This window comes from Thalassophryne amazonica, chromosome 7 (genome assembly GCF_902500255.1).
Source record: "Thalassophryne amazonica chromosome 7, fThaAma1.1, whole genome shotgun sequence".
NCBI classification, from domain to species: Eukaryota; Metazoa; Chordata; class Actinopteri; order Batrachoidiformes; family Batrachoididae; genus Thalassophryne; species Thalassophryne amazonica.
This window is the reverse complement of record NC_047109.1, coordinates 57,031,956-57,054,791: the sequence shown is the minus strand read 5'-3', so window position 1 is coordinate 57,054,791 and position 22,836 is coordinate 57,031,956. Positions and strand designations below refer to the sequence as shown.

General features: G+C 40.2%; 1 protein-coding gene across 1 annotated transcript in view; it reads right to left on the bottom strand.

Moving 5' to 3' along the window:
• Positions 1-22,836, bottom strand: part of ntrk1 (neurotrophic tyrosine kinase, receptor, type 1) — a 137,659-nt gene that overhangs the window by 60,238 nt on the left and 54,585 nt on the right. Inside the window, 6 exon segments of the mRNA XM_034174252.1 lie at positions 7-21; positions 2,363-2,695; positions 10,516-10,654; positions 13,837-13,979; positions 20,081-20,235; positions 21,963-22,031. Coding sequence (XP_034030143.1) covers positions 7-21; positions 2,363-2,695; positions 10,516-10,654; positions 13,837-13,979; positions 20,081-20,235; positions 21,963-22,031 — 854 coding nt within the window.

Sequence of the window (22,836 nt, the reverse complement as noted above, 5' to 3'; positions counted from 1 at the left end):
ATTTACGTGGATCATCAATGACTAGCATGCAGAAAGAAAGAAATGCAAGTTATGAAAAAACAGTAATGAGTACTCTAAAGAGAAAAATTCAATGGTGAAAATGAGCTCTAAAAATCCACATACATCATATTTCAATGGCAAATTTTAGCAGCCTGTTTTTTACTCCACATTCAAGAAGTTGAGAACACAAAAGTTCACAGTTCATATTTTACCTTTAGTAAACCACAATCATATCGATTTGTGACACTGATGTAGTTACACAGCAACACTGTCAAATTACTGCAACTTATGGTCTTAAAAATACACCATGAGTTGATATAACTGTTAAGTCAGCCACATGGGGTGTGCAGCCAGTACACGCTGAGTGCCGGTCCCAAGCCCATATAAATGAGTTTATAAAAAACAAAAACAATAAAGTTTATCAGTTTGAACATTAAATATCTTGTCTTTGTGGTGTATTCAATTGAATATAGGTTGAAGAGGATTTGCAAATCATTGAATTCTGTTTTTATTTACATTTTACACAATGTCCCAAATTCATTGGAATCGGGGTTGTACAACAAAATTTGTCCTCTGCATTTAACCCATCCTAATTACAGTTAGACACAATCCAACCACTAGGAGCAGTGGCTGCCACAAACCGACACCTGGGGACCTTCTACAGATGTAGAGGTGCTGCATTGGTCAAGGGAGGCAGCTGATAATGTGCTGACAAGTGAGGAGATTGTGTTGTGAAGGTGGAGGGAATATTTTGAGTAGCTGATTAATGAAGAAAATGAATGAGAGCAAAAGGTAGATGATGTGGAGAGAGTAAATCAGGAAGGCCAAGAGATTAGCAAGGATGAAGTGAGGACAGCTATGAAGAGGATGAAGAGTGGAAAGGCAGTAGGTTCAGATGACATTCCAGTGGAGGCATGGGATGTCTAAGGTGTGGAAAACACATGTGCTGGTTCCGGTTTTTAGCAACATGGTTTCATGCCGAGAAAGAGCACTACAGATGCAATGTTTAATCTCATAGTACTGATGGATAAGGCCATAAGGCCAGGATGAGTTACACTGTGTGTTGTTGGATTTATAGAAAGCTTATGACAGACTGCTAAGAGAAGAGTTGTGGTATTGTATGAGGAAGTCTGGAGTGTACAGGATATGTACAAGGACAGAGTGACAGCAGTGAGATGGTGGAGGTGGGATTACACCAAGGATCAGCTCTGAGTCCTTTCTTGTTCTCAGTGGTGATGGACAGGTTGATGGATGTGATCATACAGGAGTCTCCATGGACTATAATGTTTGCAGATGACATTGTGATCTGTAGTGAGAGTAGAGAGGAGGTTGACCCAAGTCTGAAAATGTGGAGATACGCGCTGGAGAGCAGGGGAATGAAAGTCACTCAGAGCAATAATGTGTATGAATTCCCCCACAGACAAATGCTGGCGCTCTGACAGAGTAGCCATCAGGTTCTTGGTCACCTCCCTGACTAAGGCTCTTCTCCCCCTATTGCTCAGTTTAGATGGGCGGCCAGCTCTAGGAAGACTCCTGGTGGATCCAAACGTCTTTCACTTATGGATGATAGAGGCCACTTTACTCATTGACATCTTCAAAGCAGCAGAAATGTTTCCATACCCTTCCCCAGATTTGTGCGTTGAGACAATCCTGTCTCTGAGGTCTACAGTCAATTCCTTTGACTTCATGCTTGGTTTGTACTCTGACATACACTGTCAACTGTGGGACCTTATATGTAGACATGTGTGTGCCTTTCCAAATCATGTCCAATCAACTGAATTTACCCCACATGGACTCCAATTATGCCATAGAAACATCTCAAGGATGATCTGTGGAAACAGGATGCACCTGAGGTTAATTCTGAGCTTCATGGCAAACGCTGTGAATACTTACGTGCGAGTGATTTCTTAGTTACCTGAAGCCATCAATTATGGCCATTGCTATCTTGAAGGTGTATATTCTGAGTTCAGTCTTGACCCACATTACTCAAGGTTGTGTTGTGGTTGTTAACTATATAATAACATCAAGCAATCAGAGTGTCACCTGTCATCCCCTTTAAACAGGAGTGAAAGGTAGGGCGAGGATTTCAGGTGAGGAAATAGAGCTCCAGCAAAAGGGCAGCAACAGCATGTAATACTTGGATTAGCACCTTTGTTAATATTGTGTCCTTATATTCCCGTTACAGCTGCTGTGTGAACAGCATCAATTGATCACCAGGCATCATGCACATAAAACACAGCTGTGCTAACTGGACTTTAAGACGCATTTTACGTGCAAATTCAGTGTACACACTGAAGACAGCCTACATTAATCTACTCAGCATGGGACATGAAGCTCAAAAACTATTTCATAGAGTGTTCACCTGGTATTATCCCTTCAGGATCAAATGGGTCAAATGGGTTGTCCATAAAGTTTCCAGTAATGTTGGCTTCATCCCTTCCCAATTTGTTCTGCACAATGAGAGTGTAGCAGCCGTTGTTCAGGTGTGTGGGTTTGTTGAGGAAGAGACAGCCATGTTTGACCGAGCCATCATTTGTGTGTGTGAAGAGCTGAGTGTAGATGTAGACATTCTCTTTGAGTTCTTTTCCGTTGTACAACCAGGTGATGCTTGGCTCAGGATTGCCATCCATAGCGAAGGGGAAACACCAGTTGTGCTGGGGCTCAGCATCCCGCAGGAAGAGGATGTGGACTGGAACTGTTGGGAGTAGACAGATTTAGGAGTCACATCATCAAAGAGCCAATTAAGACAGCAGAAACCATGGGATGGCTTGGAAAGGATACTTTAGGAAAAGTGGTCGTTTTCTTCTAATACAGTATTCAGAACTTAAATTTCAAGATGTGTATAAAACTATTCTGCAAGACTTAACTTTAACATGTTTTTACTGTTTTATGACATTAAAAAACTTTAAAAACACAGCTATAAACCATTTTTTTTTATTTTACCAGTTGGATTGTTCTGAACAGAATCAATATTTTAGTCTTTCTGCTTTTAGATTCAACCTAAAAATATTGCTCTAGAACCTGTTTAAGCCAAAAGAAATACCAATTCATAACATTTCATGTAAGACTGTACAATCTGTAAAAACCTTGTAGCTGTTAGAATCTCCTAAGCAGCAGGTTACCCCTCTGGGTCTGGTCTGCTTGAGGTTTCTTCCTCATTATCAACAGAGGCAGTATTTCCTATTGCCTTTGTGCTTGCTAAGGGGGTTTGGTAAAGTTAGACCTGACTCATGTGAAGCACCTTGAGGCAGCTTTGTTGTGATTTGGCGCTATACAAATAATATAAATTGAATTGAACTGACTGTTTGACATAAGAAGATGCAACTTTTGGACATTTTAAAAAATGTTTGTTGATACAGGTTATATTTTAATTCTCCAGTCTATCCCTAATTGTACACTAAAGAAACGAGGCTACATTATTTTCCCTAACTGGAGGTAAATACCGGGTAGCATGGTACCTTGCTGGTTAGCACTGTTGCCTCACAGCAAAAAGGTCATGGGATCGATTCCCACCTGTGGCCTTTCTGTGTGGAGTTTGCATGTTCTCCCCGTGTTTGCATGGGTTCTTTCCAGGTCCTCCGGCTTCCTCCCACATTCAAAGACTTACTTGTTAGATGATTTGGGAATGTTAAATTGCCCGTAGGTGTGCGTGCAGGTGTGAATATGTTTGTTTGTCTATATGTGGCCAAGTGACAGACTGGTGTCCTGTCCAGGGTGTACCCCGTCTCATGCCCTATGACTGCTGGAATAGGCTCCAGCCTCCCGTGACCCTTAATTGGAGTGAGTGGTTGAAGATGAGTTAGTGAAGGTAAATACCTTTTTCCAGCATTATTTCTTTTTACATGTTAGTGTGTCCATCAAACATTAATGAAGATGATGTCAAAGCCCAACATTTCTAGGGTAAATTGCACAAAATTGATCTCCCCTGGTAGGAACAAGGGAGAGCACAACACATTTTATTTTAATTGACTGTTGCTTGTAAATTTTTCCCTGTGATTCAGAAACATACATGACATTCAAAGAAAGATATTAAGTAAACTCTTTGTAACTCTTTGTAATAAAAGAATGAATAACTGACCATTTATATTGGTTTTTCAACAGGCTCACAGCTTTGCTTAAAAATGTTACCTTGATGAAATATGAATCTCTACTGCATAATTTTAAATAAAAGTATAAAAAAATAAAATAACTTGAATAGTGTGTGCCCTCTTTTATACAATAACATCACTTTTACAGCACACTTGGTGTTAAAAGTGACATAATTAACCAAAGAATTTCGTTAACGGGTTTCAGTTGATTTGAGTATAAATACACACAAAGGCTGTAATTGATGGTAAAGATTTCGGGGATGCTATAACTCGACTGATAAAACAAGTTTTATGTTAAAAGGCTGGTGTGTTTGATCACTGCCCTCAATGTAAACATTTATGAAATGATTTCTTATTTCATATTTTAATTCATTTAGAACATGTAGAAATTTATCACTTTAAGACTAAATGTTATGCAATATTTTTCAATATTGCATAAAGCCTGATTTAATTTAGATGTTTCACATCATGAAACAATCAAACCTCTCCAAGTCAGATGGCATTGCAGTGGGCATTGCCCAAACAGTGGGATTTTATGTTTTTGTTTTTCTCACAGTAAAATTGGCAGCAATGGAATAGTTTGTTTTTGATGAACAAACAGTCTGGACTGTGCCTGAGTGTGTTACACGTGCAAAGTCCGCTTTGATTGCTTCATGTGTGTGCTCTCAGCTGTGTCCAGTGTTGGCCTGCTGCCGCGGTCTGGCCCGACTTGCAGAGGTGTTCTGTGGTGCATCCAGCTGGGACTGTGCCCCAGACCAATAAAATACTGATGGATCCATTTGTCTGTGGAGTGAGTGCTCAGTTGAAAGAAGTATTTCTGATGTGCAATTCGGCTGGCTGCCACCCACATGTGAGCACAAATATGCAGGTGCACAGATGTCACAGACATGACTCTAAATTGGACAGTGGCAGTTTGGATATGTCAAAATACTTGAAGAGGTCATGTTGCCTTATGCTGAAGAGGACATGCCCTTGAAATGGGTGTTTCAACAAGACAATGACCCCAAGCACACTAGTAAACGAGCAAAGTCTTGGTTCCAAACCAACAAAATTAATGCCTCACAGATGTTAAGAAATCATAAAAAGCTGTGGTTACACAACTAAATACTAGTTTAGTGATTCACAGGATTGCTAAAAAAAGCAGTTTGAACATAATAGTTTTGAGTTTGTAGCGTCCACAGCAGATGCTACTATTATTGTGAACACCCCCTTTTCCACTTTTTTTTTTTACTAATAGCCCATTTTCATAGCCTTAAGAGTGTGCATATCATGAATGCTTGGTCTTGTTGGATTTGTGAGAATCTGCTGAATCTACTGGTACCTTGTTTCCCATTTAACAATAAGAAATATACTCAAAACATGGATTAATCTTTTTAGTCACATAGCACTACTATTATTCTGAACACTACTGTAACCCCGAGTCTTCCGAAGAGGTCTCCCATCCAAGTACTAACCAGAACCCACAGTACTTAGTTTCTGAGAGCTGATGAGATCAGGCACACACAGAGCAAACTGGCTGCTACTACTACTATTATTCATACTACTTGGAAAATGCAGTCTTCAATTCATTCACTAACTTTAAAAACAGCTGTGATATCTCACCTAATGAATGAACAGTGGTGGGCACAGTTCTGCTAATCCCCGCACAGCTAATTAGTGAAGCTAATGTTTTCACTTTTCAGCTAATTTTGAAAACCATCAGTGGACCAATTAGCTTCTGCTAAATTTATTTCTGTTAACTTCTAGTCTGCTAACACACACACACACACACATATATATATATATATATATATATATATATATATTTTTTTTTTTTGCTGGTAAAGGAAGTAACTTTATCGGTCAAAAACACTGGTAGACTCTAAAATCATACATGTTAGTTCCTGTTTATGAACGCAGTGATCTAGCTAACACTTCCGGTTCACAGGTCAAAGCACACAAGCGCTGCTGTTGTTGCAACATAGAGCTGAAAAAACTTACACTGTGGACAAAAACGATTTGTTTTGTGTTTGTGAACGCAATATGGGTGAGTCGTAGCTCCATTAATGGTTTATAAATATATACAGATAAACTGTGACTTCGAATACTATGATTTACTGCTTTTGATAAAGATGATGACAGTGTTTGGGGTTTTATTTACAGTGGGGAAAATAAGTATTTGACCCCCTGTCAGTTGTGCAGGTTTTCTCACCTACAAAGAATGGAGAGGTCTGTAATTTTTATCGTAGGTACACTTCAACTGTGAGAGACAGAATCTAAAAAAAAAAAAATCCAGAAAATCACATTGTATGATTTTTAAATAATTAATTTGCATTTTATTACATAAAATAAGTATTTGATCCCCTACCAACCAGCAAGAATTCTGGCTCACACAGACCTGTTAATTTTTCTTTAAGAAACCCTCTTATTCTGCACTGTATTAATTGCACCTGTTTGAACTTGTTACCTGTATAAAAGACACCTGTTCACACACTCAGTCAATCACACTCCAACCTGTCCACCATAGCCAAGACCAAAGAGCTGTCTAAGGACACCAGGGACAAAAATTGTAGACTTGCATAAGGCTGGGATGGACTACAGGACAACAGGCAAGCAGCTTGGTAGAAGACAACAACTGTTATAATTATTTATTAGAAAGTGGAAGAAACACAAGATGACTGTCAATCTCCCTCGGTCTGGGATTCCATGCAAGATCTCACTTTGTGGGGTAAGGATGAGTCTGAGAAAGCTCAGAACTACACAGGAGGACCTGGTCAATGACCTGAAGGGAGCTGGGACCACAGTCACAAAGATTACATTAGTAACACATGATGCTGTCGTGGTTTAAAATCCCGCAGGGCAGCAAGGTCCCCCTGCTCAAGCCAGCACATGTCCAGGCTTGTTTGAAGTTCACCAGTGACCATATGGATGATCCAGAGGAGGCATGGGAGAAGGTCATGTGGTTAGATTTGACCAAAATAGAGCTTTTTGTAATCAACTCCACTTACCATGTTTAGAGGATGAGAACAACCCCAAGAAAACCATCCCAACTGTGAAGCATGGGGGTGGAAACATCATACTCTGTGGGTGCTCTTCTGCAAAGGAGAGAGGGCGACTGCACCGTATTGAAGGGAGGATGGATGGGGTCATGTATTGCAAGATTTTGGCAAACAACCTCCTTCCCTCAGTAAGAGCATTGAAGATGGGTCATGGCTGGGTCTTCCATCATGACAATGACCCCAAACACACAGCCAGGGCAACTAAGGAGGGGCTCCGTAAGAAGCATTTCAAGGTCCTTGAGTGGCCTGGCCAGTCTCCAGACCTGAACTCAATAGAAAAGCTTTGGAGGGAGCCTGTATGGAGGAGTGGACCAAAATCCCTGCTGCAGTGTGTGCAAACTTGGTCAAGAACTACAGGAAACATCTGTAACATCTCTGTAATGGCAGACAAATGTTTCTGTACCAATTGTTAAGCTCTGTTTTTCTAGGGGGTCAAATACTCATTTTATGCAATAAAATGCAAATTAATTATTTAAAATCATACAATGTGATTTTTCTGGATTTTATTTTTTTTTTAGATTCTGTCTCTCACAGTTGAAGTGTACCTACAATAAAAATTACAGACCTCTCCATTCTTTGTAGGTGGGAAAACCTGCAAAACTGACAGGGGGTCAAATACTTATTTTCCCCGCTGTATTTATTTTTCATGCGTTCATTTTGTGTTCGTGACCACCTTTGAATTTACCCAGCAGCCCCTGTGGCAGTTAAACTCAAAATTGGCTTATCGGTAGCCGACAGTGTCATCCGATGTGGCCGCGACCGAGTTAATACTAAAAGTTAGCGGTTAGCAGTAACGTCTGCTAATTTTTTTAGTGGTTTATTGATTTAGCATTATAAAAGTTAACTTTTCAGTTAGAGGTTTAATGGTTACCGGAGCTAACTTTTCGGTTAGCTGTGTCCACCACTGTTAATGAACGTGAGTCATATGTGCACAAAGCCGCAAAAAATATTTCCTTTCCCTCCATGAAAACTTTATGGATGCAGCATGATTGATTGTGCACGCATATGTATTTGGCTGGGCCAGGTTACATGTGGTTTTATATGTGGAAGTGGGTGAAAACCTCAGTAATCTGCAGCATGAGAATGAGTGCGCTCATCCAGTTTTGTCTTACTTTAAAAAAAAAAACAATTATGAAACAGAAATGACCTATGATTGCCTTGGAGTATATTAATCTTGTGTGAACACAAACACTTGTGTAAATGGTGTTTTTCATCGTTTATAAAGAGTGGCACATGATGCAAAGAAAATCAGTGTCTCTTTGTGCTCACAAAACAGTCCACGGTGCAAATAAAAACAACCAATCACGCTCATTTCTGCCTGCATGAGAGGTGGTCTTGTCATACATGCAGATTGATTACTAAATCTGTCATCATATTATTTATTCGGGTGAGACATGGGGAGGTGGTGGAGTGCACACATTTAGTTGCACCTTTTATCTTCACCTTAAAAAGTCTCCATACATTCAAGGTCATCAAACTGCATTGTCCCACCATGAAAGTTTTTTTTTGCTCCCATCACAAAATGATTCAAATTTTCGTGACGGTTTTTTTTTTAAACTCACTATTACTAACCCTACTCCTACCCCAACCCTAACCTTAACTGCCACCGACCCCCCCCCCACTGCACTTTTAATTATGTGCACCCATCACGGAATAAATTAGAATGAATTTGTGCTGCCGTGATGAAAATTTAGCACTTTTCTTGACAAAATGACAAACCAATAGATTTATGTATATTTTGTGCTGCTGAATCACAACAATCTGTGAGACTGGGTTGGGTATAAACCAACCATGAAGTCAGTGCTTAGACCTCTAGGTTTGCTCTGAGTTTCCGTGAATCAATGTTCTCCATCTGAACTGCAAACCTGTGCTGACCTGCCATGAATAATGAATCCTGGTCATCGTTGTGGCCCTGACCACAAGAGCTACCTGGAAGCTCCGCTGGACATAAAGTTACAGGAAATGGCCTCATTTAGATCAAACATGACTCTCAAGTGCACAAACCCCTTTTTCAGCATGAGCCACTCTGCTGCTCTTAACCCATGACCCCGCCTCAGAAAGTGCTGCACTAAGGGGATACTGAGGCATTTGCCTCTTTGTTCAGATAATCTTTACTCAGCGCTTTGACATCTTATCCTGAAAGAAAAGGCACACTATTTATCACATTTAACTAATCATCCATTAGCGACCTCAAATAATCTTACATGAGCCATTTTACTGCACGGGTTAAAAGGAAAACTAGAATTACGTTTAATTAGAGACTGCAAGTTCTTGAAAATTATGCACAAAATTGCTGTAAGAATAATACCAGGCGTAGTTTTGCAGAAGTGAACTTTTCTGATGATGTGTTTGCGTGGATTTGTTTTATTCATTTCCGTTAAAGCTGAAATCATAAAAATCCAGTGCTGTAAGAGCATGTTTGGAGTTTTTTTTTTTTTCATGAAGGGAAAGCCGCTGCAAAACGGTGACTCAATGGCACGGAGGCACTCTGCAGTAAACACCCACTGTTCTGGGAGGTAATTAAGAGTAATTAAAGGTCTTGCGGTTAACGAGTGTCCGTCCACCAGGGGGGCTGATGTTCATAGATTAGCTGCACTAACGCATTTACAGACTGCCAATCACTGCGGATGAAGCGGTTTTCCGGAGTAGGAGGGAAAAGTCCATTAGCACCAGCTCAAATCAGATCTTAGCGCGGTTATCAGTCCCATTTTCCTGATGTTCATTATCTGTCCCTTGATGCTCGTGCATTTGGCTTCAGCTGATTGGCGCCCCTGCTCTTTTTGGCTTTATTTTCTAATGATTGTCACTGACTTGGTGATATATGATATTGTTTGAGCAGTATTTTCAGTAATGTATCATCACTAATGCATCTGACTGTTCTTGTGTGGGGCCACTGGGTACTGTCATTCTTCAGTGCTTCAACTCTGAGATGCACTAATGCGCATGAAAGGAGAAAACAACAGCAACCCTCCTGGGTCAAACTGCACTTCTAATTTAGAAGTGCAGTGTATATGAGGTGAAGGAGTTCTTTAAGAGCAGAGTGAGCCAAGTTTGCTTTCCTTTGTCCTCTCATTGTATCCCTGAATTAAAGGGCAAAGCATTTCTGCTGCACTTTTCACATTATTTGAACATTTCTCAGTAGTGGCCAGAGTGAGTGGCAGATGACAGAAAGCTCCATTAGGTGCATGGTGGGAGCACGTATGTATTTGGAAAAAAGTGGCATTTAGAAAAAAATCAGTGCAGTGCCTTTTTCCTTTTCTCCAGCTGTCTGCCCTGCATGCACAAGAAAATGGCCACAGTGTGCTCTCACCCTAACCTCCATTAAGCCCGATGCCTTGTATTCAATCTATGATCCTTCAGGAGTGCACTTATATTTTGCAGCCACTTACATTCAATGTCCAATTGCACCATCTCCTCCCCGGGCCCAGCTTGGTTCTCTGCCTCACAAGTCAGATTGTGCAGGTTGTCTTTGGCAGAAACGTTGGTGAGGTGAAGGATCAGCTCTATTGTTGAAGCCCAGACTCTCTCCTGCAGTGCACACAAGCAAGAGAGGTCAGAAAGTCCATGGACCTTAGCTAGGTCATAGCTACAGCGCGTACAGGTTATCCAATATCCGCTACGTCAGTAGGGTTTTATTTAGCACACTGCAAACATAATAAAGTTGAACAACAATGCTCTCCCATGTTTACAGAAAAAGAATTAGAAAAATGAAACAAGAAGCAAATGAAATTTAAGTACAAATTGGAAACAAAAATGTGGTTTGAGAAATGTGCCTCATCAAGCCAGAAATCACAAATGTAAAGAGGAGCAAGACAGTGATTTATAGGATTATGTAATAAACTACAAATTCCTTATTTTACAGTGTGTGGATAGATAGATAGATAGATCTGCATGCCTTTGCACAGCCCCATTCTGTTATGCATATTTGACAGTGAACATAGGTTTGTCTATTTGACTCCTTTGTCTTACAGAAGTATTTTTTTCCTTTTCTTTTTATTGTTGTTTATGCTACAGTGACACCAGATCAAATTCCTTGAATGTGAAAACTTACACAGTAAAATCACCAGTGTAAAACTAACACTGACAGTGTTAAATTAACACTGCCAGTGTACATATGGTCCTACTACTCTGGTCAGAGTGGGACCATATGTTCACTGTCAGTATTAATTTAACACTGGTGATTTTACTGTGTACTTACTGTGTACTTGGTAATAAATCTTTTTATTCTACTGTGTTTTATCTTTTTATTGTGCTTTTCTTGATTTTAATTTTGACTTTAAATTACTTTGTGTTGTTATGAATTGTGTGAAGCGCCTTGGGGCGACTTTGTTGTGACTTGGTGCTATATAAATTAATAAATTGAAATTGAAATTAAAACTGGAAGACCATGGCCTTTAATAAAAAGAGGGAATAGAACTTTCATACTTCTCACCACCACACTTGCTTGGACTGTGTGAGACCAGATCAGAACAGCAACAGCAGGTCCGCAAAACAAATGCAAGGTGTTTCTATTATAAATAATGAACTGAGTTTGGAGACATTTAACTACATTGCACATTTACTTCTCACATAATCATCTGTCTGAGGTGTTTGTGTTATAAATAAACCATGCACCAAGTTTTCAAACACTGCATTGCACATTTACTTCACCTATGACTTGGTCAAATAGGCCAAAAGAAGCAGTTTACTTGAGTTCTTTGTACTTTATACAATAACATAACTGAGCTTGTTAGCTTCTCAACACTAATGAGGTGTTTATGTTAGAAATAAATAATACACAAGGTTTTCTAACATTTAATCAGTGGTGGAAAACTCCGGCTTCAGAAAATAAAAGTCCAACCACATATTTGTTCCATTTACCTAATAAATCAGCTGATTATAATTAGTTCAATTAGAGATAATTATTGAGGTCACTTGTTTTAGGTGACTAAACTTTGACATAACATCATATTTATCATGGTTCGATATTCACTGTATACTTCAGTAAAGTTTGTCTGTTATTTCACATTATTATCACTTTACCGAGGCGTTGCTAGGCCGGTAGTGTAGATTTATGTCCACGCTACCTGGCTGTACCCACCCGCTGTGCATAAACAAATGACGTCATAGCGCGCGGCCCAAGAACTGTCCGCAGACAAAAACATAAAAAGGCGAGAAGTGTGTGTTGGTCCCAATATGGATATTTTGGATGATTTTCTCATGGATAGTATGACAATGAACAGTAGCCAAAGCAGCCAGCTTGATGAGGACGCACTGCCAAATTTGGAGAGCAGCACGCGCCAGCTGACACGACAAAAGTTAAAGTGAGCCAACTTTTTATGTACGCGTTACATGTTGTGTATCTCAGTAAAGTGATAATAATGCAAATAACATGCATTTTTCGTGCGGTATGCATTTTCTGAGTCCCTCCGTCCATGCCGTCGCCCAAAATGACAGATATTCGCCCCCATCTAACTCGGGCGAATATCTGTCATTTTGGGCAACTGGGCGTGATCGTCGGGCCTCTGAAAATACTGCCCTCCAAAAGCATGTTATTGTATTATTATACTCAACAAAAATATAAACGCAACACTTTTGGTTTTGCTCCCATTTTGTATGAGATTAACTCAACGATCTAAAACTTTTTCCACATACACAATATCACCATTTCCCTCAAATACTGTGCACAAACCAGTCGAAATCTGTGATAGTGAGCACTTCTCCTTTGCTGAGATAATCCATCCCTCCTCACAGGTGTGCCATATCAAGATGCTGATTAAACACCATGATTAGTGCACAGGTGTGCCTTAGACTGCCCACAATAAAAGGCCACTCTGAAAGGTGCAGTTTTGTTTTATTGGGGGGGATACCAGTCAGTATCTGGTGTGACCACCATTTGCCTCATGCAGTGCAACACATCTCCTTCGCATCATCCGTGAAGAGAACACCTCTCCAACGTGCCAAACGCCAGCGAATGTGAGCATTTGCCCACTCAAATTGGTTACGACGACGAACTGGAGTCAGGTCGAGACCTGATGAGGACGACGAGCATGCAGATGAGCTTCCCTGAGACAGTTTCTGACAGTTTGTGCAGAAATTCTTTGGTTATGCAAACCGATTGTTCCAGCAGCTGTCCGAGTGGCTGGTCTCAGACGATCTTGGAGGTGAACATGCTGGATGTGGAGGTCCTGGGCTGGTGTGGTTACACGTGGTCTGCGGTTGTGAGGCTAGTTGGATGTACTGCCAAATTCTCTGAAACACCTTTGGAGACGGCTTATGGTAGAGAAATGAACATTCAATACACGAGCAACAGTTCTGATTGACATTCCTGCTGTCAGCATGCCAGTTGCACGCTCCCTCAAATCTTGCGACATCTGTGGCATTGTGCTGTGTGATAAAACTGCACCTTTCAGAGTGGCCTTTTATTGTGGGCAGTCTAAGGCACGCCTGTGCACTAATCATGGTGTCTAATCAGCATCTTGATATGGCACACCTGTGAGGTGGGATGGATTATCTCAGCAAAGGAGAAGTGCTCACTATCACAGATTTAGACTGGTTTGTGAACAATATTTGAGGGAAATGGTGATATTGTGTATGTGGAAAAAGTTTTAGATCTATGAGTTCATCTCATACAAAATGGGAGCAAAACCAAAAGTGTTGCGTTTATATTTTTGTTGTAACCACTGGTAAAATATAGTAAATAATGCCACAAAAAGAGTATTGTCTGTTACCTGGATCATGAAGTGAGAGTGAAGTTGATCAGTTCTCCATCTCACCGCTGGAGTGGGACTTCCTGTCACATGACACTCAAATGTCAGGTTGCCTCCTTCCTGAATCTTATTGTTGGATGGTAGAATAGTAACTTCAGGCAGACCTATGTGCAATAAGTGAATAGATTGAAGGGAACCCGTTAGACAGACCTTAATCTACACTGTCAAAAATATTTAAAATCACAGTAACTGGAAAAATGTACTGTTCTTATTGTATCCATACTTGAACTTAATTTTTAGCTTGTAATATGTGTGTTAATGTTTTTAAACATAGTCCAAACAAACATTTTTGCTATATCTCAATAGCCAAGAAGGCAGGGGGATTAAGCATATATGATCAGCAAAATGTTGTGAATGATTGGTATGAACAGACGTTATGCGATGAAGTCACACATTCATTCACTTCTGCCCACTTACTCCAATTTAGGGTCATTGGGGTGGGAGTGAGGGGACTGGAGCCTATCCCAGCAGTCATAGGGCACGAGACAGGGCACCCCCTGGACAGGACACCAGTCTATCGCAGGGCATGATGAAGTCATACATAGTCAAAACACCATTATAGACATATGTGTATTTACGTCTACATTTATATAGTGGTATGTAAAGCTAACAGGGTATGCATCAGCCCCCTGATGCCTTTCATTTGGAGCCATTGACCCAGTTTAAGAAAGACCAGCATCTTAGGTGCCCTTGTCAACAAGAAACGTTGACTTTGTAGATGATGCTGTGATCTTTGTGGAATCAATGGGTACTTGAAGTTTATGGGTTTGCAAACTTCCTGGAAATTATAAAGACTAAGATCCAGGGCCTGTATTCACAAAGAATGTCAGAGTCCTCACAGATAGCTCCCAACTTAGCCTAAAGATTCCTAACAAGGAATCTTAGCCTAAGAGTGATCCAGGAAGTGTCTGAGAGCAACTCTGAGCAAGGAGTAGGTTGACCCCATTGCTAGGTATGATGCAGTCTTCTAAAAGCTGTGATTGTCACAAAAATGGAAAGAGAAAGAAAAAATGCACTCTGTGCTCCTACAACCCCTGGCAATAATTATGGAATCATTGGCCTCGGAGGATGTTCATTCAGTTGTTTAATTTTGTAGAAAAAAGCAGATCACAGACATGACACAAAACTAAAGTTATTTCAAATGGCAACTTTCTGGCTTTAAGAAACACTATAAGAAATCAGGAAAAAAAACTGTGGCAGTCAGTAACGGTTACTTTTTTAGACCAAGCAGAGGAAAAAAATATGGACTCACTCAATTCTGAGGAATAAATTATGGAATCACCCTGTAAATTTTCATCCCCAAAACTAACACCTGCATCAAATCAGATCTGCTCGTTAGTCTGCATCTAAAAAGGAGTGAACACACCTTGGAGAGCTGTTGCACCAAGTGGACTGACATGAATCATGGCTCCAACACGAGAGATGTCAATTGAAACAAAGGAGAGGATTATCAAACTCTTAAAAGAGGGTAAATCATCACGCAATGTTGCAAAAGATGTTGGTTGTTCACAGTCAGCTGTGTCTAAACTCTGGACCAAATACTAACAACATGGGATGGTTGTTAAAGACAAACATACTGGTAGACCAAGGAAGACATCAAAGCGTCAAGACAGAAAACTTAAAGCAATATGTCTCAAAAATCGAAAATGCACAACAAAACAAATGAGGAACGAATGGGAGGAAACTGGAGTCAACGTGTGTGACCGAACTGTAAGAAACCGCCTAAAGGAAATGGGATTTACATACAGAAAAGCTAAACGAAAGCCATCATTAACACCTAAACAGAAAAAAACAAGGTTACAGTGGGCTAAGGAAAAGCAATCGTGGACTGTGGATGACTGGATGAAAGTCATATTCAGTGAGAATCTCGAATCTGCATTGGGCAAGGTGATGATGCTGGAACTTTTGTTTGGTGCCGTTCCAATGAGATTTATAAGATGACTGCCTGAAGAGAACATGTAAATTTCCACAGTCATGATGATTGGGGTGCATGTCAGGTAAAGGCACTGGGGAGATGGCTGTCATTACATCATCAATAAATGCACAAGTTTACATTGATATTTTGGACACTTTTCTTATCCCATCAATTGAAAGGATGTTTGGGGATGATGAAATCATTTTTCAAGATGATAATGCATCTTGCCATAGAGCAAAAACTGTGAAAACATTCCTTGCAAAAAGACACATAGGGTCAATGTCATGGCCTGCAAATAGTCCGGATCTTAATCCAATTGAAAATCTTTGGTGGAAGTTGAAGAAAATGGTCCATGACAAGGCTCCAACCTGCAAAGCTGATCTGGCAACAGCAATCAGAGAAAGTTGGAGCCAGATTGATGAAGAGTACTGTTTGTCACTCATTAAGTCCATACCTCAGAGACTGCAAGCTGTTATAAAAGCCAGAGGTGGTGCAACAAAATACTAGTGATGTGTTGGAGCGTTCTTTTGTTTTTCATGATTCCATAATTTTTTCCTCAGAATTGAGTGAGTCCATATTTTTTTTCCCCTCTGCTTGGTCTAAAAAAGTAACCGTTACTGACTGCCACAATTTTTTTTCCTGATTTCTTATAGTGTTTCTTAAAGCCAGAAAGTTGCCATTTGAAATTACTTTAGTTTGGTGTCATGTCTGTGATCTGCTTTTTTTCTACAAAATTAAACAACTAAATGAATATCCTCCGAGGTCGGTGATTCCATAATTTTTGCCAGGGGTTGTAGTTATGAATGGACAGTAAGATGAACCGATCATATAACCTGAACTGTATTAACTGGCTTTTAATGAGCTCCTCGACTCTGCCATCAGAAGTGTATCTACACATTGTGAAAGTGTCAAACAAATCTCAGCAGTGACATTCATGTCTCTCATGTCTCTGGGTCCTCCATGACAGAGATCAAGAAACACATGGGAAGAGCTTATGGAGTCATAAGGTCCCCAGACAGAGGTGTTTGATGATGCCGCAACCTTTGCAGGAGAAAGAAGTTCCAAGTTTTTCGGGCTATGGATGGTAACCATTTACCTAATTACATGATGAGATATTTTTTGTAGGAGGTCTCTTTGGAGGATCCCTGAGTACCACTGGAATGATTTCATGTCAAATGCATGTTACTTAGGGAGGCTCTCAGATGAGTCTCATCATATCATGTTCATGTAAATGGGGAATCTTCTTCACAGACTAAGGTTAATTATGGAGTTCCACAAGGTTCTGTGCTAGGACCAATTTTATTCACTTTATACATGCTTCCCTTAGGCAGTATTATTAGACAGCATTGCTTAAATTTTCATGTTATGCAGATGATACCCAGCTTTATCTATCCATGAAGCCAGAGGACACACACCAATTAGCTAAACTGCAGGATTGTCTTACAGACATAAAGACATGGATGACCTCTAATTTCCTGCTTTTAAACTCAGATAAAACTGAAGTTATTGTACTTGGCCCCACAAATCTTAGAAACATGGTGTCTAACCAGATCCTTACTCTGGATGGTATTACCCTGACCTCTAGTAATACTGTGAGAAATCTTGGAGTCATTTTTGATCAGGATATGTCATTCAATGCGCATATTAAACAAATATGTAGGACTGCTTTTTTGCATTTGCGCAATATCTCTAAAATTAGAAAGGTCTTGTTTCAGAGTGATGCTGAAAAACTAATTCATGCATTTATTTCCTCTAGGCTGGACTATTGTAATTCATTATTATCAGGTTGTCCTAAAAGTTCCTTCAGTTAATTCAAAATGCTGCAGGTAGAGTACTAACGGGGACTAGAAGGAGAGAACATATCTCACCCATATTGGCCTCTCTTCATTGGCTTCCTGTTAATTCTAGAACAGAATTTAAAATTCTTCTTCTTACTTATAAGGTTTTGAATAATCAGGTCCCATCTTATCTTAGGGACCTCATAGTACCATATCACCCCCATAGAGCGCTTCGCTCTCAGACTGCAGGCTTACTTGTAGTTCCTAGGGTTTTAAAGAGTAGAATGGGAGGCAGAGCCTTCAGCTTTCAGCTCCTCTCCTCTGGAACCAGCTCCCAATTCGGATCAGGGAGACAGACACCCTCTCTACTTTTAAGATTAGGCTTAAAACTTTCCTTTTTGCTAAAGCTTATAGTTAGGGCTGGATCAGGTGACCCTGAACCATCCCTTAGTTATGCTGCTATAGACTTAGACTGCTGGGGGGTTCCCATGATGCACTATGTGTATCTTTCTCTTTTTGCTCTGTATGCACCACTCTGCATTTAATCATTAGTGATTGATCTCAGTTCCCCTCCACAGCATGTCTTTTTCCTGGTTCTCTCCCTCAGCCCCAACCAGTCCCAGCAGAAGACTGCCCCTCCCTGAGCCTGGTTCTGCTGGAGGTTTCTTCCTGTTAAAAGGGAGTTTTTCCTTCCCACTGTCGCCAAGTGCTTGCTCACAGGGGGTCGTTTTGACCGTTGGGGTTTTTCCGTAATTATTGTATGGCTTTGCCTTGCAATATAAAGCGCCTTGGGGCAACTGTTTGTTGTGATTTGGCGCTATATAAATAAAATAGATTTGATTTGATTTGATTTGATATCACTGTGAAGTAACATCAGCTACTACACTATAGCTTTCTGGTGCACTTCCCTGAGCATGATCCAGTGCACAAAGTGATCCAGTGAGTCAAAGTCGAGGAGGACACCAAGGGGACGCCCACATATCACTAGGCTGCTACAGATAGATGGCTCCTCTCAAGAGATGGGGATAGACCAGTTGTCTGCCTGGGTGATTGCCATCCAAGACCCAGTGTGGCTCTGGGGTGTGGTGCATGTGGTGACATGCAACAGTTGCACATGCTCCCAGACCAGACCAGACCAGATCTGTGATAAGAAACAACTCAACACTGGTGGAGGTAACAATTAGCACAATTAGCACAGGCAACATTATGGCAATTGGTAGAATCAAGCTGTTTTTTTTTTTTTAGGGATGGGACGACTAGTCGCAATAGTCAACTACAACTAGCTAACATCCAACTAGTCAATTATTTTGTATTAGTCGACTAGTGTGTGAACCTTGGCAGGTGAATTAGTCAGATTAAACGGGTTGTCTATGCCTAATAAGGGCCCTGTCCCACTGGCGTTTAGGAGGATTTGCGGATGGAATGCGCACAAAAGTGGCCCACATCCGCCAAACAACCGCAATAACTGTGTAACATTCCTGTATGAGTCGGCCGCCATCCGAACACGTCCATGATCATCCGCAGAGGCACGTATGTCCGCAGCCAGGATTTTTGAGCGGCTCAGAAATCCTGCTGCGGATGAGATCCGCATCACTGCCTGAACACATATTGAAGACATACGCAGGACATACACAACCAACGCTCCACATATCCCCTGTCATCCGCTGATATCCGCAACCGACGGGTTGGCGCGGCTTGGCGGCGGACCGGGACAGCATGCAAAACAGATATGACTCGTGCCCAGCACGGCCACATCACGGTCGCAAATGGTATGTCGTGCATGCAGACAGAGTGGGCACGGATGGAGCGAGTGAATCACGGCCGCTGTGCCCCTCATGGGGGCGCCTCCGCGGTCCCCTTCGCTTCTGTTCCCTGTTATATCCGCTTTTCTTCCTCATGTATTCGCTGATCCACCCCGGGACATTTGTCATTTGCGGACGCTCAGCTTTTGTCTCCTCACTTCATGCGCAAATCCTCCTAAACGCCAGTGGGACAGGGCCCTTAGTGAATGCAGGTATTGTCTTCATGCTAATGCTGTTTTTGTATTCGTGATTTTGTGCTTATATTTGTTCAAATAAATGTCACATTTGAGTTTCACCAGGAAGATTAAAAATTCACTTAATACAATCAATGTCAAATTTTGTCATCGACTAGTCAGTGACTAATGGTACTCGACTAGTTGAGTAATGATTTTCATGAATCGTACCAACCCTATTTTTTTTTTTTTTTTTTTACCCCATGGAAGCATTTCTCTTTATATGTTTCCTGGCAACAAGAGTTCCTCATGTATTTAATTAAAATAACAATGCTGGTGTGGCCGTGTTTGTGACAATGTTCCCCGTCACTGTCTTTAATTTCAAAGTTTAACAATGATCTTCTGCAGCCCGCAAAACTGTCACACCATTGACTTTGAAGGTCTTTTTTTCCGAAGCAATTTCACAGATGTAATTACCGAACAAAGTAATATTGTTGGAAAATGAAGTTCAATGAACTTCTTATAATCCAAACTCACTGCAGTTATTTAGCACCAAAGCGCTGAGGGGTATTCCCTGGTCACCGGAGATACATTCCAACATGTGGTTGTCGACATCTGTGTGTTCATGACGCTGCCATTGCTGCAGCCAGTGCAGGTCGCACGAGCACACCAGAGGGTTCTCTCTCAAAACCCTGAAGACATTTTTTATGAAAGAGAAAAACACAAACTAAGGAAGAACAAGAACCTTTCATTCCATGAATAAAGTTTTTCTGTCACTCACACTTTCAGAAAACTGAGCCATGCCCACTTTTAAAATAGACTCTTTTTTTTCTTCTGCCCATTTAAGCAGTGGTTAAATTATTTTTTAAGTACACAGTAAAATCACCAGTGTAAAACTGACACTGACAGTGTTAAATTAACACTGCCAGTGAATATATGGTCCCACTCTGGCCAGAGTGGGACCATATGTACACTTGCAGTGTTAATTTAACACTGGTGATTTTACTGTGTAATGATCTTCTGTCAATCTAATTTGAAAAATTAAGGTAGAAGAAGATGAAATCTGACAGAAACACCTTGGAAATCAATGTTTCACTGACATTTCAAACTCCACTGCAATACAAAGAGCACAAATATCAACCGTCTGTCTGTCTGAAACACTTGATACTTGTTATTGATGAACCCATCAGCAGTAAAGCTAAAGTCACTTTAATAATATGTGACATCACTCAAAACACTGTCAATGGTGACAGCTACTTTTATTAATGTGTTTAATAACGTACATTTCAGTCTGGACATATTATATGAGCTACATGTTTCAAATTATGGAAAGCGTTGGGAGAGTTCTGTAAAAACAACAGTTGGGGGGCGTTTTTTTTGGTTCCAACTGCAATAAACTACTGAATGAAACTTCTTTTTTTTTTCCAACATTTTTTAAAATCATTTAACCATATACAGCAACACATCCAGGTGCAGGTACTATCAAAATAAATATAAAAATAGTTAAGCTATCAAATTGACATAAATTTACAATTTATGATGATTTATTTAATTAATTAAAGCCTGATTTATGCTTCTGTAACTCTGTAACTCCGTGTTAAGCAATGACGTGCATGACAGTTTTAAAGTTCTCCGTCTCTGGATTATGCTTTATTCTTGACTAATTTAACCCTCAACAAGCTTTTCTTTCTACAATCTTCACCTCCAAATCAATGGTAAGCTGTACAATTTCCTCTTTTACCGACTTTGTGCTGTAAATGTGCAGACTTTTCTGATCCATTTTAATCAGCGTGCGCAGTGTAAAAACTATTAAAATACGTTGGCAGACGCAGTGAAAGCAGAAAAGTGTCAAATCACAGCCTTTTGCTGTATCTGATTAAACAGGTGCACGTCAGGTCCGAGTCTGAGCACGGTGTGAAAAAAATATACGGTCGAGTTTTTAATCATGGAAATGACTCCGGTCACACATGTGAGGGGTTTTTAATGGAAACACATTGCTATCGGATGGGACATTTTATCTGATGTGAGCAAAAAATCCATTGTACAAAATCTGTTATATATGTTGTTTATTACATGGAAAACAATACAAAAACTTTGGGACTTTTTTGTCCGGTGACTGTGAATATCTGGTTTATACGATGACGGTTCCGGTGAGTTTTACTGTACATTAGTGTACATGGGACTGAACAATAAATTTACCTTCAAAGCTTTGACGATGATGTCGGCTTCCATCCCACACGGATGGATTTCCATGCAGACAGATTAACAGCAAATGTTATTTTGAACTTAAGATGGCACCATGAGTCATGTGGCCATTTTTTTTTGACTCGTCATGTCGCTCCTCTCTCAATTAAGCCACTCTAGCATGTGAGAGGTGAATAATATGTCACCTTTGAAACAGAGAAACAAATTTACTCACAGGTTGAGCAGAGGGAGGAAATGAAAAACCTTCCAGCTGATGTGTTCCAGAGAGTTTGATGCCAAGTTCCTGAGAGACAACAACACATATTATACACATTTGTGGAGAGATGCACTGACAGTCTCCAAAAATTGACTTTGTTTTCTTACTTTCTGTCTTAGGTATGACAACCTCTGCTGGTTTGGAAGTTCTTTTTATTTTGCTGTAGTTCTGATGAGACTGAAATAGTACTTCTGATACAAACATGCCTAGTGCTTAATTTTCTTAGCATATGAAAAGATTATAATGAACAAAAGAGAAAGAATCAAAATAAAAATGTGCTTTTGGTTTGGTGCAGTCGTGCTGTGCACCTGACTCATGCTGTGATTTGATTGCACTCTTTCAGAACAACGTATACCTGCTTGGAATTGCTCTGTGGAAAACCTTAATGCATCTAAATGGGTTCTGATCAATTACCTTAGCAAGTATTTCACACCAGCTGGGAGCTACATTTGTACAGCCGCACCATGTGTTTACTTGGTGTTTAGTACATTATGTGATTAGCCTACAGTCACAAACACTTTTCGGAAGAAGACCACTGCACCGCTATACAGAGAAATTACCTTATACAACTGCATTTGCAACCTACTTTTATTTAGTTTTCAAAATTAATAATTTGAAAATATAAATTAATCATGCATGTCACTTATTTGTGAAAAACATCAATGACCAACAGGAAATTTACAACTACTTCATAAATTAATGGCTTAAACAACACCCTAAGAAATACAATAATATATTTACTTAATATGCGTCCCATAGAACTTGATTGTTTAAATGTGAAAACAGAATATACAATTCATTGTTACAACTTGTTTCCTATTTAACATCTTGT